The sequence below is a fragment of the Lycium ferocissimum genome, chromosome 1 (genome assembly GCF_029784015.1).
Source record: "Lycium ferocissimum isolate CSIRO_LF1 chromosome 1, AGI_CSIRO_Lferr_CH_V1, whole genome shotgun sequence".
Taxonomy (NCBI): domain Eukaryota; kingdom Viridiplantae; phylum Streptophyta; class Magnoliopsida; order Solanales; family Solanaceae; genus Lycium; species Lycium ferocissimum.
In genome coordinates, this window is record NC_081342.1 from 60,676,135 (window position 1) to 60,700,358 (window position 24,224).

Consider the following 24,224-nt stretch of genomic DNA (forward strand, 5'->3'; position numbering starts at 1 on the left):
TATCTCAAAGAGAGGAAAATAATTTTCTTTTAAACAAGTCTCTCTCTTTTAAAAAGTATTAATAAATTTTAAGTAAGCAAACACGAATAAAATAAAGTTTTAGATACAGAGACAAACTATTCGTTATATTAATTGTATATTTGGATATATATATATATATATATATATATTATTTAAACACAACTATATATACATGTATACACTATAATCCAAAGTGTTGGCCACACACGCAACGACGGCATAGGCCATCTAGTATTAAATATAAAGTACTACTATATATTTTTACACTATTGGTCAAGGTTACTTAAATCCAGACCCAACTATAAAAAGTTTGACCAATTAAGTACAAGTACACATAATTAATATATTCCCAGTTTTAAGATTCTGTATTTATTAGACCACTGTCCGCTTTCTTTTTCTGTCCTACGCGGCTACACCTCAAATACTTCTTTCTCTTATTCTTGTTTGTCCATAGAGAAAAAGTAAGTGTTGTAAAATAATTTATCATACCCATATTATCAATTTGTTCATTGATTTAAATTTTAAGTTCTTCTATTTATTTGATCATCTATATCAATTCTTTTTTTCTTGTTCCTTGTTTCTTGAAAATTAATGTATTTTCCTATGTTTTTTGGCACCCTTTATTTAGCTCAGGTAACAGATATTTGAGATGAGAATTTTCTAGGATGGGCTAAATTTATGCAAATTTTCTTGATTAAGATTCTTAACTGTACATGTTTTGATGTGCAGATACAGTGAATATTAACTGAAAGGCTGAACAATTATATAGGGACTTCTCAGAAGTTTCAAAGAGATTTGCAGATTTTATTTTAATCTGATATAAGGTATGTTGTTCTGACGTGTTTAGTTAAAAGGGCTGTGAATTTGTTTTTTCTTATGGAGTTTCCACTGTTTAATTCTACTATATCATAAATTGATTAGAAAAAAATATGTTTAGTTAGTAGTTATGTAGCGTGTAGATACAGTTATTCTGCCTGAAATGCTTTGAGTAGTACGATCAAGGGATATCAAATTTCATAATATGTTTTTTCTTAATCAAGATTTTTTTTTAAAAAAAATTGGTTTTACTTCAAGAATATTTTTTTAGAAAAAAAAAAAAAAGGGTTATCTCTTGATCAAGAAAAGAACTTTGGAAGCGACAGAAGTGGAAACCTCGGATCTAGATTTTTCTAATATTTTGAACTTCTAGAAATTTTTAATAATACTCTTAACTTTTTCTTCTTGTTTTCTTGTGTGGGGAAGTGTTGCTTGAATGTCCCAATAATTTAATAGGAAAGCCTGCCACATTGAATATAGAAAGGCAATTAGTCAAAGAGAGCAGAATTTTGTTCTTAATAAATAAATTTGTATATGTTCATAACAAGATTTATGTATTTTAATAAAGGGAAGCTTTTGGGACTTGTCTGATAAAAGCACGGAATAATAGGCTTCTGACTTCGAAGGGAAGAAAAGTGGGTTAAAGCAAATAGCGAGTTCAGTAATTATGTTCATAAGTCTAATACCGTGACTAATGATGTAATTTTCTCTAAAGTTATTAGTGCCTACTCCCTATTTGAAACTGCTTAATTTTAGTGTTTTTGAGCTGTTATTCCATTATTTTCTTTCATTTTTTTTATTTTCTTAAATTACAAATAAAATGAATGCCAATTTCTCTTTTTTAATAAATTACTTTGGCATGACGGATACTAGGGTGTGAAATAGGCGGGTCAAAAAGAGCTGAGTGTACCCGACCAAAAGTTACTTGGCTAAAATGAGCTAAAAAGTGGGTCATAAGTTAACCCGCCCAATTTTTACTAAGTTTTAATTTTTTTGTTTGTTCTTTTGTAAGTAATTTTTTTAGTACCTGACATAAAACTATATTTTTCATTTCTTATGGCTATATATAACATACTCATATAAAAAAAATGTCTTTTTGAAAATATTTTGACAAATTTCTCATCAGTCAATTTGGGCTGCATATTAGCCCATTTTTATGACTGAAATGGGTTGATCTAAATATATGGCGGTTCAATGATCAGTCCAAACTTGGGCGATTTGAGCTGGTCATGTTCTCATGGGCTAATTTTGCCTCCCTTAACTGATCTAATCTACCGCCTAGAATTGTTGGGTTGGGTTGGATTGTTTGAACTTCATTTGCTATATTATAATGGATGTCTAGTTTGTTGGATATTCTAAGTGAAGCTTGAAACTTTGTAGCTTGTTTTTTTTTCTTTCATTCAATAGGTGGTCCTGACATTTCTTTGTTGACAAAATTTTTGGACTAGTAATTGATGGCATCACCAGACTTGCATACCCCTTGGCTATCATCAGCTGTTGAATCTTTTGGTGGATCCTTCAACATACACATAGAAGATGAAGGCACAGCTCACAGTATTGTAGAATTTCTTGAAGATCCAAATTCTTCTGATTGTAATGTACCTCCTAATATTCCGAAACCCCCTCCAGTTCCTGGTAAAATCCGTTCAAGAGCCGCTAGTTCTCGACAACTTGCTAATTATGATTGTGTCCCAAAAGAAACAATAGATACATGGGACAAGCTATTCAAAGAAGGATATGGAGCAGATGTGCATATAATTACTGAGGATGGATCATTTATTCCAGCTCATTATCCCCTTCTGGTCAGTATGCTTAATTATACTTTGTATTCCCTTGGGGGTCATTTGGTTGTTGGTTAGAGTTATGCAAGGATTAGTTATTCATGTATTAGTTATTCCATCTTCTACCCTGCATAAACTAATACATAGATTTACTCACAACTTATACATGTTTTATTTATGTGGAATTGTATAATGATAACCAAATACCGTATTTGGTGTGCTGAATTTTAGACACAGCAGGTAAAAAGCCACCAAACATAGTATTTACTATAATAGTTTTAATACATGAATAACTCACTTCCTAACCAACAACCAAATGACCCCCTAATAATATCCTATCAATCGCATACAGTATGCATCGTTTTCCTTGCGGCATGCACTAGATCACTATTTTGTTATCTTCATTTTGATTGGATACTGTTTTGCACTAAATTGGGATTTTACAGGATTACTGTACTATTTTATATCTGTAAAGTAGGGCCAGAAAGTGGTTACACTTGTTAGCAATTATACGACAAAGTCCAATTTTTAACTTCTTGTTTTGTCTATCAGGCTTTGTTATTAACAATGCCCACTATTTATTGTTCTTTCTCCCTTATGATCTGCATAGAGTGTTGCATCTCCAGTGTTGGGGAATCTTCTGCAGCAATCCAAAATAAGGAATGGTATTAGATGCATAAAGATCGCTGGGGTACCTCATGATGCAGTCTATGTGTTCATCCGTTTCCTCTACTCAGCCTGGTATGCAGAAAGTTTCACCTCGTAGCTTTTTGAATCTTCAATGAGTTTAATCTTTTACCTTTTCTTGCTTTGCAATTTTGTTTTAAAGTTGTGTCTCAAACTTCTGTTGGTAGTTATCATCAATTGAAATTTATGTCACTTTTTTCACCTAATGCAGTTACGACGAAGGAGATATAAAGAAGTTTGTTCTGCATCTGTTGGTCTTATCACATTTCTACTCAGTACCATCCCTTAAAAGAGTGTGCATAAACCATTTGGAGCAGGGTTGGTTGACCTCGGAAAATGTGATAGATGTGCTTCAGTTAGCGAGGGACTGTGATGCACCACGACTTGCTCTCTTTTGCATTCGTATGGTTGTGAGGAACTTCAAGAGCATATCATCCACTGAGGGTTGGAAAGTAATAAGACGCGCTAATCCCGCACTTGAACAGGAACTTTTAGAATTTGTTGTTGAAGCAGATACGGTAAGATGGTTACTGCAAGTTTAGAGAATATTGCATTCTCCTTATTTGGTATGAGAAGCTATAGTAAAAGTAGATAATCTTATTATTGTTTGTTTTTCAGAGAAAAGAAGACAGGCAGAAGAAAATCGAAGAGAAAAAGGTGTATTTGCAACTGCATGAAGCAATGGAAGCACTGGTTCACATTTGCGGGGATGGGTGTCGAACTATTGGGCCTCGTGACAAGGTGCTTAAAGCAAGCCAGGTGGCGTGTAGTTTTCCTGCATGCAAGGGGCTGGAATCTCTGGTCCGTCATTTCTCTAGCTGTAAAACTAGAGTTCCTGGTGGATGTGTACATTGCAAGCGAATGTGGCAGCTTCTTGAGCTACATTCACGTATTTGCGAAGAACCTGACTATTGCAAAGTTCCTCTTTGTAGGTAATTGAATAAATTTTATGGTGATATTTTAGTAGATAGAATCACATTTCATGAAGCAGATATTATTTAAGGGAGAAGAGTAATTTATCCCTTTACTATGCGAAAAGGATCAATGTTACCCTCCGTTATCGGTTATACTATTGGTACAGAAATACCCTCGATGTTATTCAAGTGGCTCAAATATACCCCTCCTCCGTTAGAACTGTCCAAGGTGGACGCCCTATCCCACGTGGCACTGGCATGTTGGTGAGGTGGACACCACGTGGCATGCCACCCCACCACCCCTACTCATTTTACTCTTTCCCTTCATCTCCTTCTTCCACTACTACAAGATGCATGGAATGCATATAGAACATTTTTATTTTACTCATTGGAGCCTCAAGAATCAGCACAAAATTATAAAGGACGCATGTTGCTTGCAATAGTAGTGATTCTCAGTTTGAAAACCAAAAACCAGTAAATGGTTTGGTCAACTACTTTCCTTCCGTTTGCATCTTTCGCTAAAAGTTATGCACTGATTACACAATTAATTTTGTTGCTTCAGGCATTTCAAGGTGAAAATGCTGCAACAGACCAAGAAAGACGAGTTGAAGTGGAAGGTGCTAGTAAGCAAAGTGAGAGCAGCAAAGAATGTAGTGAGCTTATTCTCATCTCGGCGGTTAGCTTTTTAATGACCATAGAATAGTATATATGATGCTTATAACAACATATGGCCGATATTTTAGCTGGCCATACATATACAAGCTGTGTAAATTACAGCTAATTCATATATAAAATATCATGTAACAGTTGCTATTTCTGATTAATTTATGGCCAAAATTTTATGGCCAGGTGTCCTCTTTTTCATAAGCCAGTTGGTACAAAAAGTTCTAATGTATAGCAACTCTTATGTTTTTGTTAGAGTTGGAGTTGTCTATCATATTTTTGATGAACAAGAAGAGTATTACTATAAACTTAAAGATTATGGTTCAACTGCACATTTGTGTTCTTTAGTAGTGGTTGTCTTCTTTCCTTAGGTTCCTGGTTGATCAGCTAGGCTGTTGAAGTAACATTGAATGTTTGTTTTTGTTTAATATATTCTCCCTATATCATTTATATGTGACAATAAGTAGACAAGATTATAGGTTACTCAAAACTTGAGAAATAAGGGAATATCGATGACCTTCGTTGAACAGAAAGTTAACTGTCGACATTATTATCCATTGTTGAGGTGTCATAGCCGGTTGAATGATCGATAAAAGCAGTCTTTGCTTTTCGATCAAAGGATGTTTATGCTATCATTTTAGGAGATAGAAGTTGCTACGCCATACTTTCAAGGTTATAGCCTAGCTAAAAAGTTATCCGGGGTGGGTCTTCTAAGGCTGGTTCAACTGAACCCATTGATTGCGCCTTGAACTATGTGTACATATTAAATGGTATTCATATAGTAAGATCACATTCATTTTAAATTCACAACTCTAGAACCTGGATTCGCTTTTACGATGTAATAGTAAACTGCAACTTCAAGAGCATAAACTAATAGCATAACAACTTAACTCCAGTCTCCAACCACCCCATAAACTATAAAATCACAATGTTATTCAATTCTTTTACTTCCTCAATGTAATACATATAACTCTTTTGATACAGTAAGATCAGAGGCAAATCCAGAATTTCAAGAGGATGGGTTCACCATTAGCTATGAAATTTTTTGATTTCTTTTGCCTTTGGTTCGATGCAGCTTAGCGCTTATGGTTTTTTTTTTTAATTTCTTTTGCCTTTTGGGATTTGGGGTAATTAGAAGTAAAGGGGGGAAAAAAGTCATTAGATGTAATATAAAAAAAAAACACGTTTTTTACTTTTGGGTAATAGAATTATAGAAGAAAAAATATTTAGAATAATATAAAAATGAAAGTTAAAAGACTGCGTTAGAAAATAAAAGCAAAAAACAAAAACGCGCAAGAGCGCGGGTTTGATCCCAAGACCTTGAGGAAATAAACATAGTCCCTAGCCAGTGCTCCACTCAGCCTAGTTTGACTATGTGTTCCTTCAGTTAATATTAGATATATTTTCAAAATTATACACATAATATATCAAGTTTAGTCGAATGACCATGTGTTCACGTGACCCAAATTTTAAGCATAAATTCGCCTCTGAGTAAGATCTCAGTATAATGCATATAAATACATATAGGGATGAAAGACCTCCAGGATTTACCTACATATGATATACAAAATACAGAAGAGAAACAAAAAGTCCACCTGGGACATCAAACAGGCATATCTAGTTGATTCATCTTCAGAAGAATTACCTTGTTGCCTTACACTATTAACCGTCAATGTTTGCTCTCTTATTTTCCCAAATCTTTGCACACTTGATCAAGGATTGAGAGGAAGTCCCTAACTACCATAAATATCCTGATCAGTCGAGATTCTTCCTTGGCGGCCAAATCACCATGGAAATATTCTGTTAGCTCCTTTACCATGGATAGAGCTACATCCTCTTGGGCTTGTATGTTGATAATTTCTCCCTCTGCTTTATTCAAGAATCCATTCATCGACTCGGAGAACTTTCTACTACTTTCATCTAAAACCAACTCTTGATTCAGCTTTAGAACATCAGTAATCTTAGCAATTCCTGCTTCTAGTTTTGAAACTTCATTGCTAAGAATATCTGAGTCCATGGCAGCTGCTTTCTTCACATTGGCGAGCTCATGGCTCAAATTCAAAATAACCTGAAGCCCGTTTCTAAATTCAGCCTCATCGCGACTGGAAGATTGATGATTCTTTTCTACATTTGGAGTCAGATCAGCCTCATCAGCATCAGAAAGACGAGGACCTTCTGCTCTAATAGTTTCATGAATAACAAAATGCAAAAGGGTGGTTTTCCCGTCAGTGCCTTTAATATCTACGAGCTTAAGAAGGGTATCAAGCTTGAAGGCACGTGCATCACCTCTGTTCGTTCCCACATTCATGCGGTTACCCGTTTTGAGTACAGCTTCCAGGAGCTTTACAAATGTCCTGCTATTCCTTAATTCTTCACATGCAGTCTGCAATAATGAAGTAGAGAAAAAGTGACAGAAGTGACTTTTTGGGCATCAGAATCTCTACTTGTGGAAATAAATTAGTAGTAATTGAATTGAAGTTAGAAATTCATATGCCTTTATCATTGTATCGGCCCAAAACCTCGCTCATTAATCTTTACGATGCTTTCTCTGTCTCTATCAATTAAAGCCTTATATCCACAGAAAAACGTTGCTAGGCTCTGATGACACTCTTTTAGTTAGTGATAGGAATGGAGACAGTTATTCCATCTATTTTATCTATTTTGATATTGAAAATTAGATTTTTTGAGATTGACAACGATCATTCTTTTCTGAGTGAACTGGAAAGTTATTACTGATCACATATGGCATAACAAGAAGGATGAGACACACTGAAGGCTAGAGAGAAAAGGTTAATACCATTGTCAACTTTCAAAAACTTCAGTTATTTCAGATGATCCTACCAAATATGCATGTTAGTCTAAACAGTAATATAATGGATATATCAACTTGAATATTCCAATCTGTTGATGACAAGTCTTGTGTGCCGGTGCGCGCATGTGGCCATTAGAATGGCACATATATATAAGGAAGAATGGCAATTTCATAGGAAATTTAAGTCAAAACACTTTGAAGTTGCATAAGCAGTTTAAAATGTTCTATATCAAAAGCAACCTCCTCCTTGCACTTGACCATAAAAGTTTTTATGGTTAGAAAAACAGCGAAATCAAAACAGCTCTAACTCTAAAAAGTATATTCAATGGGATCTTAGATGGTAGCAAAAACTAAAGGCCACTAGTTCAAGTAGACAAACTTCAGACTATAAGTCATACCACAAGATTTATCGTCATACAACTGCAGGCAGGGACCGATGTAGCCTTTTGGTACAGGTTCATCTAAACCCATAACTTTCAACACAGTATGAATGTATATGTAAAAAACTACTAAAATCTCAACAAATGTTAGATCTGAACCCATAATTTTAACATTGCAACGAGTTCAATGCTACAATTGAACCCATTAAATTTAAATTCTGGATCCGCCTCTAACTATTGGGTGTATGGTGTAATTCCAACAATGCCGCCTAGGTAGGCGAGTTCAGGAAAATGGCACATGAGAAGTTAGAAAGAATGATTTACCTCTAATGTCTGAAATGATCTCTTAAGGTATTCAACCTCTGAATCAAAACTAGCAATGTAAAGCATTGCATCCACCCTCTTGAATGCAAAAGGTATATCTAGCACTGCCTTGAGAAATTCCTCAGCAGTGCCTAACTTGAACTGCGATTCATCTTTGATATCCTTCAGCTTCCGCTCTTCTTCTTTCGTGGGAGCCATCTTTATTAGAGTCTCCAGTAGCTCCGTTCCGAGTGTGTCAGCATTACCTTGTTTTTTTTAAGTATAAAGAAGATATATAAGTAGTTCCCTCATGCAAAAACCCCTTAATTTTAAGATCATTACATATGGTATTGCACACTTGGGATTGAGGCGTACAGTATCAGTAGTACTAGTTGTATTGGGATCAAAACAACAAGGCGTCATGCGAAAGCGAACAAAGCCAACTTTGAAAGACGATAAATCAGACAACAACAAAGAATGCATTAAAAGATGCATAATTGTTTAATATGGTTGGTCAATTGACCTATGATAACATTAATATAAAAGAGACTATAAAACTATGGAGAAAATAAACCCCCCTAAATAAAGTTGTTTTAGTAACTACTATTGTGGATGCTATTGTCTTTATTTTATAAGAAGGAAGGATCGCAATCTTCAATTTATAGAACTACAAAATTTCTCCTTCAAGAAAATGATGAAAATGGTAAGAGTCATTTTCCACCAAAGAAAACATTTTCTACCAAGAAAAGTAATTCTAACTATGGTAGAAAATCAGGCAAACCATAACAAGTTATTGTAGATATGGAAATGCATGCGCAATCAAAGCTCATCCATAAACATGAAAATATGTTAATGACTAATAGGATCTTGTTATAATTTTCTTTTTTACTTTTTGGCATTGACTAGGAGGAGGTTTAAGGGGCAGACAAGATATGTCATTAAGTAACATGTAAAACAAAAGGTTTGATGAGCTAGCTCAGAGCTCATTCACAAACATGAAAGTGACATCCCAGCGAAATAGTAGCTATGGCTCAAGATGTGAATGATGGCCACATCATTAGGACCAGAATTAAATGTCACCATGCTTGTTATAGTGCCAATCTGCAGTTCGTTCATTTAAAACTAGAATGTGAAACCACCGAAAGCAAAGTATGGGACCACAAAATCATGTTCCAGCTCAAAGAAAATTACTCAAGCTGTCCCAATTTATATGACACCCTTTCTTTTTTAGTCTGTCTTAAAAAAAAAAGGTCACCTTTCTATAATTAGAAACAACTTAACTTTAAAATTCTCTGAAATGATTTATAGTCACCCAAATGTCTAAGGTTTGTTTTAGACAATAAATTTTAAAGTCTTCCTTTCTTTCTTACGACTTTGTGTCAAGTCATACGGTGTCACATAAAAGGCTTTAATTTTCATTTGATCGACAAGTTATCATAATTTGAATAACCTATCTGATTAAGTGCAATACGATTGAAGCCTAAAATAATAATCCAACTACTAATTACTTTTGAGCATTTGGGAACAATCTTAAAAAAATGTAAAAGCAAGAATCCATTAATTTACCTTCTAAAAGCGCTTCACAAACTTCATCACTAGTGATCTGAAGTGCTCTCAACAAAATTGCAATATTCTGAGACTTCTTTAGGTGAAGCACCTGGTTCTCTTGATTCATCACAGGAATAATTGGGTGCCTTACACCATCTTTTGAATTCAAATTTGAAGAATTTACAGTGAATAATGTTTCAAACATCTCCTCATTTAACCTAAAATAAAAAATAAATGGTGGGGAAAGAAAAGAATTACAATCAAAACCACTCATCAAGATTAGGAAACATTTTATTGATCAAGATTAGGAAATATAGACCAATGAACTAAAGTCCATTGACAACAATGATATACTCAATGTTTAGCTATTAAAACTTTAGAAGATCAAACAAATTCATACTACTAATAATATTTCTAAATAAAAAGATATGGTTTAGTATATCGACGACCCTTAAACTTGCCAGAAAATTTCATTTAGACACTCGAACTACGACTTGTTCCAATTGAGCACCTGGACACATGATAAAGTGTTCCTATTAGAATAGAAACACTTTATCATGGGTTCATGTACTTAATTGGAACAAGCCGTAGTTCGAATGTCTAAATTAAATTTACTGACCAGTTTAAGCGGTTGTCGATGTATTAAGCCGAAAGATATAATAACATAGTTTAAATACTTGGAATGATATAAATTTTACCAAAAAGAGCTAGGTTTTAGTTGATCCCAAACCATTGCTCTATCTGAGCTGGCTCTGACTTTATCCCAGTGCAGAGGCTTCAGCTTTGGCTTCATACTTTCTTCATTTCTCCTTTCAACCGCTTTTGAACTTTCAGAATTGCCATTAGCACTCAGGAACCGGCGAGGCATCGATGGCCCACCATTTTCAACTACTACACGAGGTTTAAGTACTGTCGAACTTCGGGCATTGATGGCCCACCAGAACCTCGGCTTTGGTGGCAGTGGTGGTGGTGGTGGAATTTTTATAGGTACATACCTCCCTGAGTTTCCAAATTTACTCATAGACAACTCGGGATTCTGCGCTGAGGAACTTGAAATTTGAGAATCAGGGGAATTATGAGTACTGCCAGAAGATATTGAAGATGATGACATTGACATCTGTTCCACTGGTGGAAAAGTAAACCTCGACCGTGCTGGAAATTTTACCAAACTCTTTAATTCTCCCGAAGGACTATTCGATAATGAATCGTTTGAAGAACTGTAACTCATATATTGATTCTGGTTCTGCGAAGAACCTGCAAAAGGTGCATGGAAACTCCTCTGCATGAATTCGGGACTACCTGTTGAAAATTGCTTCTGTTACTGCAACTTTACTAGAATAATAAGTAGTTTAGTTGCAGGAGAGGTCTTTGTTTAAATTTAAGTTTAATTTGGTTAGATAAGTTTAGTTGAAATAATTTACTAGGTTTATTGAATTTTATTCTGCAGATTTTTTGTTTTTAAGTTGGCTATTTAAAAACCTTTATGCTTAATGAAATTATTGAGAGACATTTTCAATCAACACTTTCAACCTTTTTGTTGCACCATCTTTCAAAATACCAACGTTACCTTTATCCCCAGAGGATGCTCCAGGGGAGAAGAATTCTTCCTCGTCATCTTCAAATGATCCATTTCTCTCCAATTTTAAGATGTTGTTTGAAATGTTGACGTGGCAATGGAGGGAGAGGGTGGAGTTCCGGTGATTCGAGTCTTTGGTAGTTTGGGACAAAGTCATCATTTGAAGCTGTAGAAGATTGAGCAACATCTTCATTTACTTCTCTAAAACTCACAAGCGGCGATTTTTTCTTAGTTGCACGACCGATGTCTATGTTAGAAGGGGTTGTATTAGGCAAGACAGGCTGGAGACTATCACTTCTCTTGTCATCATCATAGCTTTTGTCTTCGCGTTGGGGATGGCGATGATAAAGGAAGAAGAAAAGAACGAGGAGAGTGACGAACGCAGCAGAGAGGATTGAAACGGATATGAGGATGCCAATGAATTTGCTGTTGATAGAATTATTAGAGGAATGTGAGGAGTGTGGGAGAATGAGTGAGGAAATGTTGGCAGGGAAAGTGGTAAGATCATCGAAAGACGGCGAAGGAGGAGGCGGAGGAGGAAAAAGTGAGAAAAATGGATGAAAAGGAGGAGAAGGAGATGGAGGTTTAGTTTTATTAATGGATGAAGTTGAAGTTGGATGATTGAAGGGGAAAAAAGGTTGATGAAGAAGCCTACGATGGTGGCGTATATGAGTGGCAGAGGAGAGAAGGAAGAAGGTAAAGATTAGACTAAGACTGAATAATGGAGAGTGCATTGTATATTGTGAGTTGTGAATGGAAAATTTTCATTGAACTTTCTCTTAAGCTATCACACAGAATGAAGATGGATTCTTGATAATAGTGGGACTCACTATTAATTACATAGACAAAAGGGAATGGTAATATGGAGTTGGATAAGATAGCGAGGTGTAAATGCCATGCTCTTTGATGAGTGGCAAATGACAATTGTAGTAAGTAAGGTAGCTGGGGTGTGATATTGGGTGAAAGCCTTGATTATGGGTTGTTATAGAGTAATTGGATGGTGATGTTGGTAGGGAAGCTTTGTTAAGAGTTTAAAAATGAAAGGTTCCGGATTCGAGCCTAAGGAATGGAGAAACTTTTGGTAATGAGGTTTCTCTTTATGGGTGGGTCCTATCAGTGGTGGAGCCAGGATTATCACTAAGAGGTTCAACATATGAAAAGTCAAATGGGTTCAACATCTACTATATAAAAATAATAATTTTAATCACATATAAACAGTGTAATTTTCCATCAAAGAGGTTCTTCTAAGCCTTACTTGGCTCTGCCCCTGGGTCTTACATGGTGCGATTCCGAATCAATCGTAGTAGTGGATTTCAGATCTTACGGATGCACATAGTCAAATGTAGTGTGTCTGCTACCGGTTCATCCAAATCGATAACTTTGGCTCAGACCGTGTATATATGTTAGAAAATTGGCTAAACAAGTACAAATGATAGATATCGAACCCAGTAAATCAAATAAGTTGTAGCAGAATTCCGAATTCAAACCCGTAATGTTCAAATCCTGGATCCACATATGCGGAAATATAAAGCCCACAAAAAAGAACAGTGTGGGTTGGGGGTACTGTTCTTTGTAGAGAGACAAATACTTAAACAGAGTCTTCATATGAACATCAGCAGCATTGTCCTTGGTGGTTTAGAGGTAGGTCAGTGAGAGAATGTTAAATAACAGGACATGAATGAGAAAAAAAGAATGTTGTTGCAGACAATTAGGAAGGTTGTACAATATCGTGACAAAAGAAATGGTACGAGAACATGAACAAGAAAAACACTAGCAGAGAGAAACTCTACCAACGGAAGCAACTTTAGTACTTGAGTTTGCTTCCCCTAAAAAATGAAGAAAATGTAATCAAGTCAATTATGTGAGGTATAGCTACTAGTAGTGTTAGCAAGAATTATTTGAGAGATAAAAACTTATGGATGGTGACACACTTTCCTTTTTAGTCTGTTTAAAAAAGATTATAACCTTTCTATATTTAAAAACAATTTAACTTTATGAGATTATTTACAACCATATAAATATCTAAGACATATTTTATATCACAAATTTCAAAAGTCTTTCTTTCTTAAACTTCGTGCCAAGTCAAATGGTACCACATAAATTGGGACGGAGGGAGTAGAACATAGGCCTCATTGTTTTTATTAAGATTAAAACGTTTGAATTTAAATACATATTTGAATATTAAGATGTGCTTTGTATTTGAATGTGAAGATGTGATTTAAGAGTTAGTTATCTGAATCTGGATACAAATCTGACTGATTAAACTTGTCCTTATTTAAAAATTAATAAATATAAAATTCAATAAAATATTATATTATATTATATTATATTAATCTAATTCTATATCAACAAAATATCTTTGAAATATATATGGTGGTCGGTGATGGTGATGGCTAGCAGTGGTGGTTGTGGGAGCCGATTGGGGATGGTGTTGTGGGTAATAGCTAGTGGTGATAGCGACTACTAGTAGCAATTGATAGTGATAGTTGGTGGTGGCGATTGATAGTTGTGGTGGATGAGAGTGATACCTAATGGTGGTGGTGAATGATAACGGCGGTGACGATATATAGTGGTGATTGGTGATTAGTCGTGATGATTGTAAATGGTAATTAGTGACGGTGATGACTGATTGTATTGATTGGCAGCGGTGGTGTTGTTGTGGCTGAGGATGGTATTGTTGAAGGTAATAGATAATGGTGGACAAGGACAGTTAGAGGTGAATGGATGGAATTGGTTAACTACCATTTTTGTAGACATCTTAGTAGATGTTAATACTTTGTTACAGATCTATTGTTAAGATCAATTTAGACCCATTAAGTGATTGTAACATAAAAGAAATGCATTTGATAGTTAAGATCTGAATGATTAAGATGAATACTTTCATTAAATGCAAACCAATGAGGCCTAATTAATTAAAATTCTCGAATTTTAATCAAATAATCAATAAATGCATGATATAGGTTGGGAGATGAGGAATCACATCCATTCCATCACCCTTTTTTAGGAATTTTTGGGTTCGAGCATTGAGGAGGAGCTTATATCAACCTGATAAGCCATACTACCATGTGTTTTGGTGTTTTGATGATTTGAAAAACCTACTCGAGGAACTAGTTACGATGATACAAAGATAAGGTCTCCTGAAATGTCGTGCAGTTAACTCTACAGCTGTAAAGCTACTGTCACTGTAGCAGTACAACAGAGCAACATACAACAGCAGAGTTGCTTTATGGGCTATCACCTTCACTCTTCCTCTACATATTCAAACATCATGCTAAAGTGAAGATTTGATTCTTGCAAATTCCAGAAATTGTTCAGATCTAAAAGTGCAAGTCTCCACCCATCAAGGTGTGTTCAAGAACAAAGCTTCAACAAATCCAAGGACCTGTTCTTTTACAACTGAAGCTGTGTTAAGTCTTAGGAGTGTTAAGTGTCACACCCTGACGAGGAGCATGATGGGCACCGACCTATAGACCGGATACCAATTGGCGTAACCGTTACCATGATTATCATATAATAGGACTCAAGCATGACTCGAAGGACACCTGCACGCAGAAAAGGGTCAAATACAGAAATATGCAATAATCCAACATATATATATACATGAGCGAGCCGACAAGGCCGCTGCATCATCATGAGTGTCATAAAGCTGGCAAAACTATCAAGAGAATATCAAAACCCAAAACAAGGCCGACAAGGCCAGATGTAACATCTATATACCCCACTGTGTCTATGAGCCTCTAAGAGTACATATACATGACGTACTGGACGGGACAAGGACCCGTTGTATCCAAAGATACATATGCATAACATGTGAACTTAACATATACCAAAATAAGCAAGTCCGGAGGAATGGTACTTACTGACGCCGCTGAGCTGTCAACCCTACTGAAGAGGTCCTCCGCTCTGTCTGTCAGGACCTGCAGCACGAAATGCAGCATCCCGTGTAATGGGACGTCAGTATGGATAAAAGTACTGAGTATGTAAGGCAGGAAACAACATCATAAGTAAGACATAAATATAGAAGAATAGAAGTAACCTGAGCCATCTGAGGATGTTCAATATGCAATGCATGAGTTTAAAAATCATATGCAAGTATATATATATATATATATAGTACGTCATCATCATCGTATTATCATCATATCATCATCATCATCCCCCGTCCAGGGCATCCCGCGTCCAGGTAACATCATAACATGTCCACTACAGTGGTGTGCACATCTACGTGCCTGCCCGGTCGACTATAGCACGACGCGGTGTAGTAGAATAGTGCAATATATATATGTGTGTGTGTGTGTGTGTGTACATGAGGAGCCAATGAACTAACATCGGGCCTTTTGGAGTGACGTAAGGTCGGTAACCTCCGATTATATTATGGAACTCGTATCAAATCCAAAGAAATAACTTAAGAATGATAAACATGATAATAATTCAAGAATCATTGAAGAAGTACATCAAACTAAGTGGGAAGCAAGTAAGTAACCCAATAAAGAACATCTATAAGAAGTGGTACATGATTGGAGTGAATTGTTATGGAACGCTCGTGTTCATGTTCTAGTTGGATTCGTGCCAAAGAAAGAGTGAAACGAGCACCTTACATACCTTATTTGTCAAGCCGCCACTCGAAAGAATCTCTTATTCCGATGCTCGCCCTTCACCCCAACCTATATTGAAAGATATATCCTTAATCATATTCCATCATGTTCATACATCAACTTAGATAAGTTGTATGTCGAAGGATGATTTGGGTTATGAAAATTCGGGCAGCATTTCCTCTATTTCTACTACATCCCAAGTTTACAACAACAACAACCAACCTAATATCAACAAAATCAAATTCAATTTCAATCATTAATTCATCCAATCAACTATAATTCAATACAAGGTTTATCATCTTTCGCTCAATTCACTAAATATGTTATAATCTAATGAATATAATTTCGAATCAATGTAATTCCATGGATATAAAGAGAGGATCTTACCTTATTAACTTCCAATTAATCCTCAATGGCTTCAAACCCAAGATCCCACCATCTTTCACCTTCAAACCCAAGATCCCGCCATCTTTCACCTTACTTCGCAATAATCATGATAATACAATGTTGCCACGAGCTTCCCGAGTCTAGGTTACATAACCTCTTTATGATTTCTTGGTTTTTAATGATAAGGAATGTTGAGAGATGATTTTAGGGTCTTTCGGGGTCTTAAAATGTGTAGAAGAATGAGGAAAAGTGAGAGGTGGAGGCTTATATAGGTCATAAGGTCGATTTTCACCGCCTCAATAATTGCCCTTCGCGATCGCGAGCCAAAGGCCTCGCGATCGCGGAGAAGCTTCTGGCAGCCTATCTTGAAACGCCCATAACTTTTTACTCCGACATCGAATCGACGAACGGTTTGTTGTGTTGGAAACTAGACTCAATGAACTTCAATTAACAAGGCCTCGTGATCGCGGAGAAACTTCTGGCAGCCTATCCTGAAACGCCCATAACATTCTACTCCGATATCGTATCGACGAACGATTTGTTGTGTTGGAAACTAGACTCAATGAACTTCAATTAACATAGCTTATGCATTCCATAGCTCCTCATATTCTAGGAGATACACCTCCCTAAAGTTGGACAAAAAATTCTGCCAAGTTATCCCATAATTTCGACAAACTTAATTGCTTCATTTCGCTTGATCCCGGAACCCTTAGATACTCTCTTAACACTTGTTAAAGGGCTTGGTTAACCTTATAAAATTTCCATGACCTCTCCGACTTACGTTACTTTACTTACGATGCAAACGACGTGATTTTTTTTTGAGGTGTAACATTATGTTTCTGTTCTTTTGTTCTTGAACCTGTAAACCTACTCTTATCAAAAGGAAGCTGTTGTAGGTACTTTGAATTCTCAGTAGTTATGCATAGGTAGTTTACCTTCATTCTATTGAGTGGTACCCTTGGCTAGAGTTAGTCAAGGTGTATTAGTGTGTTTGGCTGGAGGTAGTCAAACAGTGCTGAACTTTCAAAGGCGGCTTATAGGAAGTGCATCTTCACAAGCATTTGAGTGGTACACTAGGCTAGAGTTAGTCTAAGTGTATTAGTTGGCTTGGATAGAGGTAGTCAAGAGTTCCTTGCAGTAGGGGTACTGTAAGGGTGGAAGGATTATGTGAGTTAATTCTTAGATTGCAAGAGTTATAATCTGAAGTTGCTCGGTGTAGTGGATTTAAAATCCTATGTGGTAGGTCATGGTTTTCAATCCCTTGAGCAAGGAGTTTTCCACGATAATATCCTATGTCATTTACTTACTGCACTGCATCAGGAAACTGGTAAACAATCAGGTCTCTCATATATTGTTTGGTGGACGCACAATTCTTATCAATTGGTATCAGAGCAGGTTCCTTCTAAAAAGTTAACATCTAGAAAGGATCATTCACATGGCTGCTCTACCAAAACAAAGGAGAGAAGAGAAAGAATCTGAATGCTGAGGGAAGAAGTGAGTCAAGTGATGATGACGAATTAGAAATTGCATATCTCACTCATAGATTTCATAAAATCGTTCGGAAAGGTGCTGAATCCCTGATGAAAAGGAGTCACAGTGAAAATCTCAAGGACAACTTCAACAGAACAACTACAAGAAATATGGAGCTTGACAAAAGGCTCAAAAGGAAGGAGGCAGCTGAAGACTTAATAAGGCAGGCCTTGAATGCATGGAATGACTCTATAAGGGAATTTGAAGAGGAAATCGACTCAAATGATGTATCCAAGTCTGGATTTAACAACGACCCCTCAACGAGTGTCCCGGATCTCAGCGTTGCAAAAAATTCTGGCACTAATGATGAAACCAAAGAAAAGGGGGTAGATCCTCTTGACAATCAAGCAAGACTCAAAGGTCACTCTCACAAAAGATTAATCTCCCTGGTAAAAAAATTGATAAATGAGCTTCATGGACTCATTAAAGAGAAGAAGGAGATAACTGAGAAAGTTGACAGTACAGAACAAGAGAGGGATGACATGGTAGTATGCATCGTAGATCTACAAGAACAAGTTGAGGAAGTTACTAGAGAAAACCTTCTTCTACGCAACAACATCAAAGAGCTGATGAATACAACATCGGGAGAGAAGGAGGTATCAGACTAAACTCAGGGTGAGCACTAGAGCAAACTTGAGCAAATCAAAATAAACCCTGAAGCTGAGAAACATTAGCATAAGGAGCCTCAGGAGAACCTGTGCGAAGTGAACATCAAGCTAGAAAAATCTTCTTAGAAGACCTGGTCCTCAACCTTTTCCATAGGTATGACTAATATAAAGGATAGACAAGAATGTGGATCTCAAAAGACCACTGCCTCCTATCATTCCTTTGGCAAAAGTAATCTTAAAGCAGAAGGATCGTAAGTGTTCTCATTGCAAACAAGCCAGGTCCCTAGAAAAGAATCATCCTATCAACACAAATGCACTAAGGAGAAATGAAGACACTGCTAAACAGAAGACAAAAAGCGAGAAACCCGATCACCACCGTAAGAAAGAGAAGATCTCCCTAAATGGAGAAAATGAAAGCGTGTGCTTTTGGAAGGACACCTTCCCACAACTTTGCAAATGGCTACTTCAGAAGGAGATACGGCAAAGGTGCAGAAGGCTCAGAGTAAAAATGTGAAATCAAAGATGTCGTGTGAGAGCAAACATGAAGAGACATGATCCCTCCTATTTCTCAAAGAGAGTGTGATGTTTTTTTTATTCTGGTTGAAAAGTGTTCCTCTGCTACATCTAACTTGCACAAGTATTGTTACAGGTCTACACGCATGGATGTCTCAGAACAACGCAAGCTTAAAGAGACATGGCATAGGCCGTGTAATGATTGCCCAGATTTTTTGGAAAAAAAAAATGACATCAACAAAAGGAGTCAAGAAGCCTGGTCTCTGCAACTCAGGTTAGTAGTATATTTTGCACCTGCATAAAATTGAAACTATCATTTAAGTGCCATTTCATCAAAACTACTTCGCTGAAATGCTTAAAATCTTCCTCCGAACGTTACACCTTTTCTAACCCGGCCCAATCATCACTTTACCCTCTTCAAGTACCCATAATCGCTTCTCTATTTCCTCACTTGAAATCAAAAAATCAAATCACTCTCTCATTTCTCCTCGTCATAACACAAACTTGCTCTCTCTCTCTCTCTCTCTCTCTGAACCTTCTTCATCCTTCTCTAAGTTAAAATCTCATAACGTCTAACAAAGAATTCACCTCTCAAGCCCCTTCTAAGACAAACCTCACCTCTTCTCCATCTAAATCCAAACATTCACCCAAATTAAATCGTCCCTTTGTCTTCCCCAAAACCCCAAACTTGCTCAGATCATAATCCCTTTATCATTTCACCAGAATCTCCTATCACTAGTCACTCCCCTAAAGAGTCATCACTTCCACCAAAAGCATCAGAGCAAGTCGAGAAATCTGACTCTGTCAGTAGCGAATACACCGCGTCTGTCTCAAAATATTTTCGAGATACTAATGAGATGGAGGGACAAGAAAATGAAGTAGAAGTTACTAGTCAATCCATCGAGAGAACAGAGAAATCTAGTCAACAGAACGAAAACCTGGTCTCTCAAGACATGCATAAGGAAGAAATTGTGTGCATAACGAGGAGCACACTGGAGAAATAAACAAGGGAATTGAGGAAGATAGAAATGTGAAAAAAGGTAACTCTATTACTTCTGGGTGTCATAGAGAAGTAGATGATTTAATAGAAAAGTCAGTAGAGGAATCGCCTATAAAGGCAGAAGGGACCATCTCTAGGATTGGTCAAAATCGATCCAGTAAGTTGGATAGTGATGCCATTCTTATGGCAGGTTTTGAAAAAACCTTAAGTGAAATAGGGAATGTTAGACTTTCAGAAGAAGAAAAGGAGAGACCCGTTCTTTCAATACAAGAAATGTCTGAATCTGAACACAGGACAATTCTCGCGGGATGAGATACCAGGTTCTCCCACCATGAACCGAGACTTGATGTTAAATCCTAGACCCGTATCCCATAATGTTGTACCCTTGGCGGAGATTGCACCTGAGACAGATCATGGTCAAAATGATCATGCAAATGAATCTGATGAAGAAGACATACCACTTGTCTTCAAGTTAAGAAAAGGATCTGGGAGTAAACCTGCATCCATAGTGAGAACTACTTTTGCTCGAACAACACACTCAACTCCTAAGGCAAACAAAGCAAAAGATACTACGAATACCAGAAGCACTCCGGTGAAGAGTCGATTGACTGATGAAATTGAAGTGGTAGATGTAGAAAATGCAACCGCAAATGATGATGATAAAGAAATAGTGGAAGAAGAGAAGGATGTTTCATTTGAGGAGGAAAATTCTGAGAAAAGAAAAGGAGCAGAAAACACCAGTTGGGGGTGACAAATCTAAATCCTCAAAGAAAAGGTAAAGTTTAAGCAATGAGGAATCTAGTTCCTCAAATAAACAGAGAGTGGGAAAATCTATTGCTCAGAGTGAAAATAAAAGAAGGGAAAATTTAAAGAAGAAAAAGTTATTGCTTGGTAGGGTGGTTGACCCAGAAATTGCTGACAAATTTGGAATAAGGGGATTGCTTGAAATTATTAATTTGCAGAAATAGAGCCATGTGTTTGCTCCACCAATTCCAAATATTTACGAGGCATAGGGTAGTTGAGTTCTTTGCTAATATCTACTATTCTGACGACCATGGCACTCTTATTGCATCGGTCAGTGGAACAGATTTTGAGTTAACCGAAGAGGTACTAGGAAAAATCCTGAAGGTTCCCACTGAAGGAATAAGGACCATCATTGGGATTGCTTCAAGCAACTTCAAGGTCATGATTGCCCAAAACATGGTTGAAAATGCAGGTGCGAGGGAAAGACTTATGAAGAACGAAATGAAAGCAGAGTATCAACTCATGTTCGAGTTGGTCAACAAAGTGCTACTTCCAAGGGCTGAGGGTCGCACCATTGCCTCTATCGCAGACCTGGTGCTTATAGAAGCATTAGCCAACTTTCAACCCATCAACCTTCCTGCAATCATGATTGAGCACATAATCAAGGTGGTGAATGCACCAGAAGGAAAACATGGACTTCCCTACGGTTTCTTTCTGACCAAAGTATTTGAGTATTTCAAGGTTAGAACTGACAAAGCACCAAGGTATCCAAGAAACACATGTTCTCCATGGCAACTCTAGAAGAGTCTGATTGTATACCCAGGAAAGGCGGCACTGGAGGCACCTCCACAATCTCGACTCTGCTTGAGGCACGCAGAAAGGACGACTTCTGAACTACAAAGGGTCAAGTCTGAGAATGTGCTTCTTTAGGCTCGATTAACTAAAAGAGAGAAAGAAGTTGGGTCCCAAGATGTCTTGAGGGCTGCAAAAACTGAGATCGAGAGGCTCAAAATAGAAAATTAGAAATTAACTCTGAAAGTGGATGAGCTCAAGGATCAGATGCTTCAGGAACAACGTGTCAACAGTGAACGCATAGCCAAACTTCTGAATGCTCTGACCTCCTAAAATCCTTAATCTTCCCACGATTAAAATCCCTCCTTCTATGCTCTCCCATTCTGATCACACATGTTTGATTGATATTTGGCACCTATGACCTTTTTTTGTTATGCACTTTCTGATATGACTACTATGTTTTGATAATACATTGACTGATTTGGGCATTCATTCTGTTTTGTGTCTGATAAATTACTTGTCTAACTTCTCTCATGTTGTGTTGACTTTGTGGCTCTGAGTTATCGATGCTGAACTTCGTTTTACTTACTTTTCGATGATGCCGAAAAGGGGAATAATTGGTAAAATGGGATTGGATATAATTGGTAAAGAGGGATTGGATTGATCATTGTTCTGTAATATGTGTACAATTGATCGGATTGATAGTTTAATCATTTGTTGTTACTTCCTTGGTTGCTGCTATGGCCTGGTTCTCAGGGGGAACAAGTGGGAATCTGGTCCTCAGAAGGAATACAACTTATGTGTTTGTCATCATCAAAAAAAGGGAAAATTGATAAGTCATGCTACCTTGTGTTTTGGTGTTTTGATGATTTGAAAAACCTACTCGAGGAACCAATTACGATGATAGAAAGACCAAGTCTCCCCGAGTGTCAGACGCTAACTCTACACCGTAAAACTATCGTCACACCGTTTAAGATAACGTAGCAAAGATACAACAAACAGTTGCTTTATGGGCTATCACCTTCACTCTTCCTCTACATATTCAAACATCATGCTAAAGTGAAGATTTGATTCTTGCAAAATCCAGAAATTGTTCAGATCTAAAAGTGCAAGTCACCCATCAAGGTGTGTTCAAGAACAAAGCTTCAACAAATCCAAGGACCTGTTCTTCTACAACTGAAGCTGTGTTAAGTCCTAGGAGTGTTCAGTTTCTGTTCTTTTGTTCTTAAACCTGTAAACCTACTCTTCTCAAAAGGAAGCTGTTGTAGGTACTCTGAAGTCTTAGTAGTTATGCATAGGTAATTTGCCTTCATTCTATTGAGTGGTACCCTTGTCTAGGGTTAGTCAAGGTGTATTAGTGTGTTTGGATGGAGGTAGTCAAACAGTGTTGAACTCTCAAAGGCTGCTTGTAGGAAGTGCATCTTCACAAGCGTTTGAGTGGTACACTAGGCTAGAGTTAGTCAAGAGTGCCTTGCGGTGAGCAGGGTCTTGTATTAGTCGGGCAGAGGTAGTCGAGTTCTCGTTGTAGCAGTGGGTGTACCGGGGGTGGAGGGATTATGTGAGTTAATTCCTAGATTGCAAGAGTTGTAATATGAAGTTGCTCGGTATAGTGGAGTTGAAATCCTACAGTGGTGGCCGTGATTTTTAATCCCTGAACGAATTTAATTTTTCGCCGTAATATCCGTAGTCTATCATCGCATCGCGGTATAACCCAGAACAACCAAAGTCCCTCATATATTGTTTGGTGGACGCACAATTCTTTATCACAACCCTCATGATCACAAGCCTCACTTCCACGATCAGGGTGCACCAACAACTATTTCTGGTTCAAACTTGTTCCAAGATATCATCAAGACCTTCAGGTCTCAACTCAAACCATACCTACAAGCCACAAATGACCGTATCAATATATGCATTTTTTCAAAACAATTTGAAACAGAAATAATCAAAACGAGGGATCTGATTACGCTATTACACGAACTCTTAGTGTTGGAGTTTTAATATTAGGTACTATAATTGTGTGCGTGTTGTGTTCTTGTTACCTAAAATATTTGAAATTTGGTTACTATATCTTAATTCCTTTTTCCAGGAAATATCTTATCTTTTCCTTTTTATTGTTATATATATGTAAAATTCATGTACTTATGTTGTCCATAACTCATGTTCACCTGCAAGCCCATTTTCCAAAGGAGACAATTTTAAAATTCATGAAATTTCTGCATCGTCAGTTTGTCACTATTACTACCCAGACTTTTAATAGGGGAAGAGAGGAAAAAAGAAAGAAGGGAAAATCGGCTGCATAAAGTTGTTTGGTGAAAATTAATACCGTCTCCTTTTACTTGTCTTGTATACTAATAATAGTTGTTCATTTTTACTTGTCTAGTTTGAAAAACCAAAGAATAATTTACTATTTCATACCTATTTTACCCTTATTATTAATTATTGAGTTGAAAAGTTTAAGGAATTCTCAGTGGTACGTACAAATTTTAAAGTATGTTTTATTGACTTCAATCATCAGCTGACTTAGCAATAATTAGGTGTGATATAGTAAAAT

At 36.8% G+C, this 24,224-nt stretch overlaps 1 protein-coding gene and 1 pseudogene across 4 annotated transcripts; one reads left to right on the forward strand and one right to left on the reverse strand.

Annotated features, from left to right (window-relative positions):
• The first annotated feature begins 333 nt into the window (after positions 1 to 333).
• On the forward strand, positions 334 to 5,229 carry LOC132056560 (BTB/POZ and TAZ domain-containing protein 3-like). 4 transcript variants are annotated; one of them, XM_059448827.1, is made up of 7 exons: positions 334 to 482; positions 751 to 845; positions 2,283 to 2,639; positions 3,229 to 3,359; positions 3,517 to 3,823; positions 3,924 to 4,237; positions 4,782 to 5,229. In XM_059448827.1, the coding sequence occupies exons 3-7, from the start codon at positions 2,292 to 2,294 to the stop codon at positions 4,906 to 4,908; spliced, it is 1,227 nt and encodes a 408-aa protein (XP_059304810.1). In that variant the 5' UTR covers positions 334 to 482; positions 751 to 845; positions 2,283 to 2,291; the 3' UTR covers positions 4,909 to 5,229. The 4 variants fall into 4 exon arrangements, with proteins under 4 accessions (XP_059304810.1, XP_059304818.1, XP_059304834.1 ...); XM_059448835.1 differs by having other exon boundaries at positions 2,286 to 2,639; XM_059448851.1 differs by lacking the exon at positions 334 to 482 and adding an exon at positions 511 to 654.
• Positions 5,230 to 6,187: 958 nt separating this feature from the next.
• On the reverse strand, positions 6,188 to 12,452 carry LOC132056584 (formin-like protein 1; annotated as a pseudogene).
• Positions 12,453 to 24,224: the final 11,772 nt, after the last annotated feature.

What these genes read in the sequence shown, in the direction of transcription:
- LOC132056560 (XM_059448827.1), top strand. Translation starts at nt 2,292, where the DNA reads ATGGCATCACCAGACTTGCATACCCCTTGGCTATCATCAGCTGTTGAA. An exon ending in CAGCTCATTATCCCCTTCTG is followed by an intron (nt 2,640 to 3,228) that starts GTCAGTATGCTT and finishes TGATCTGCATAG; the next exon opens with AGTGTTGCATCTCCAGTGTT. An exon ending in TTGTTGTTGAAGCAGATACG is followed by an intron (nt 3,824 to 3,923) that starts GTAAGATGGTTA and finishes TTTGTTTTTCAG; the next exon opens with AGAAAAGAAGACAGGCAGAA.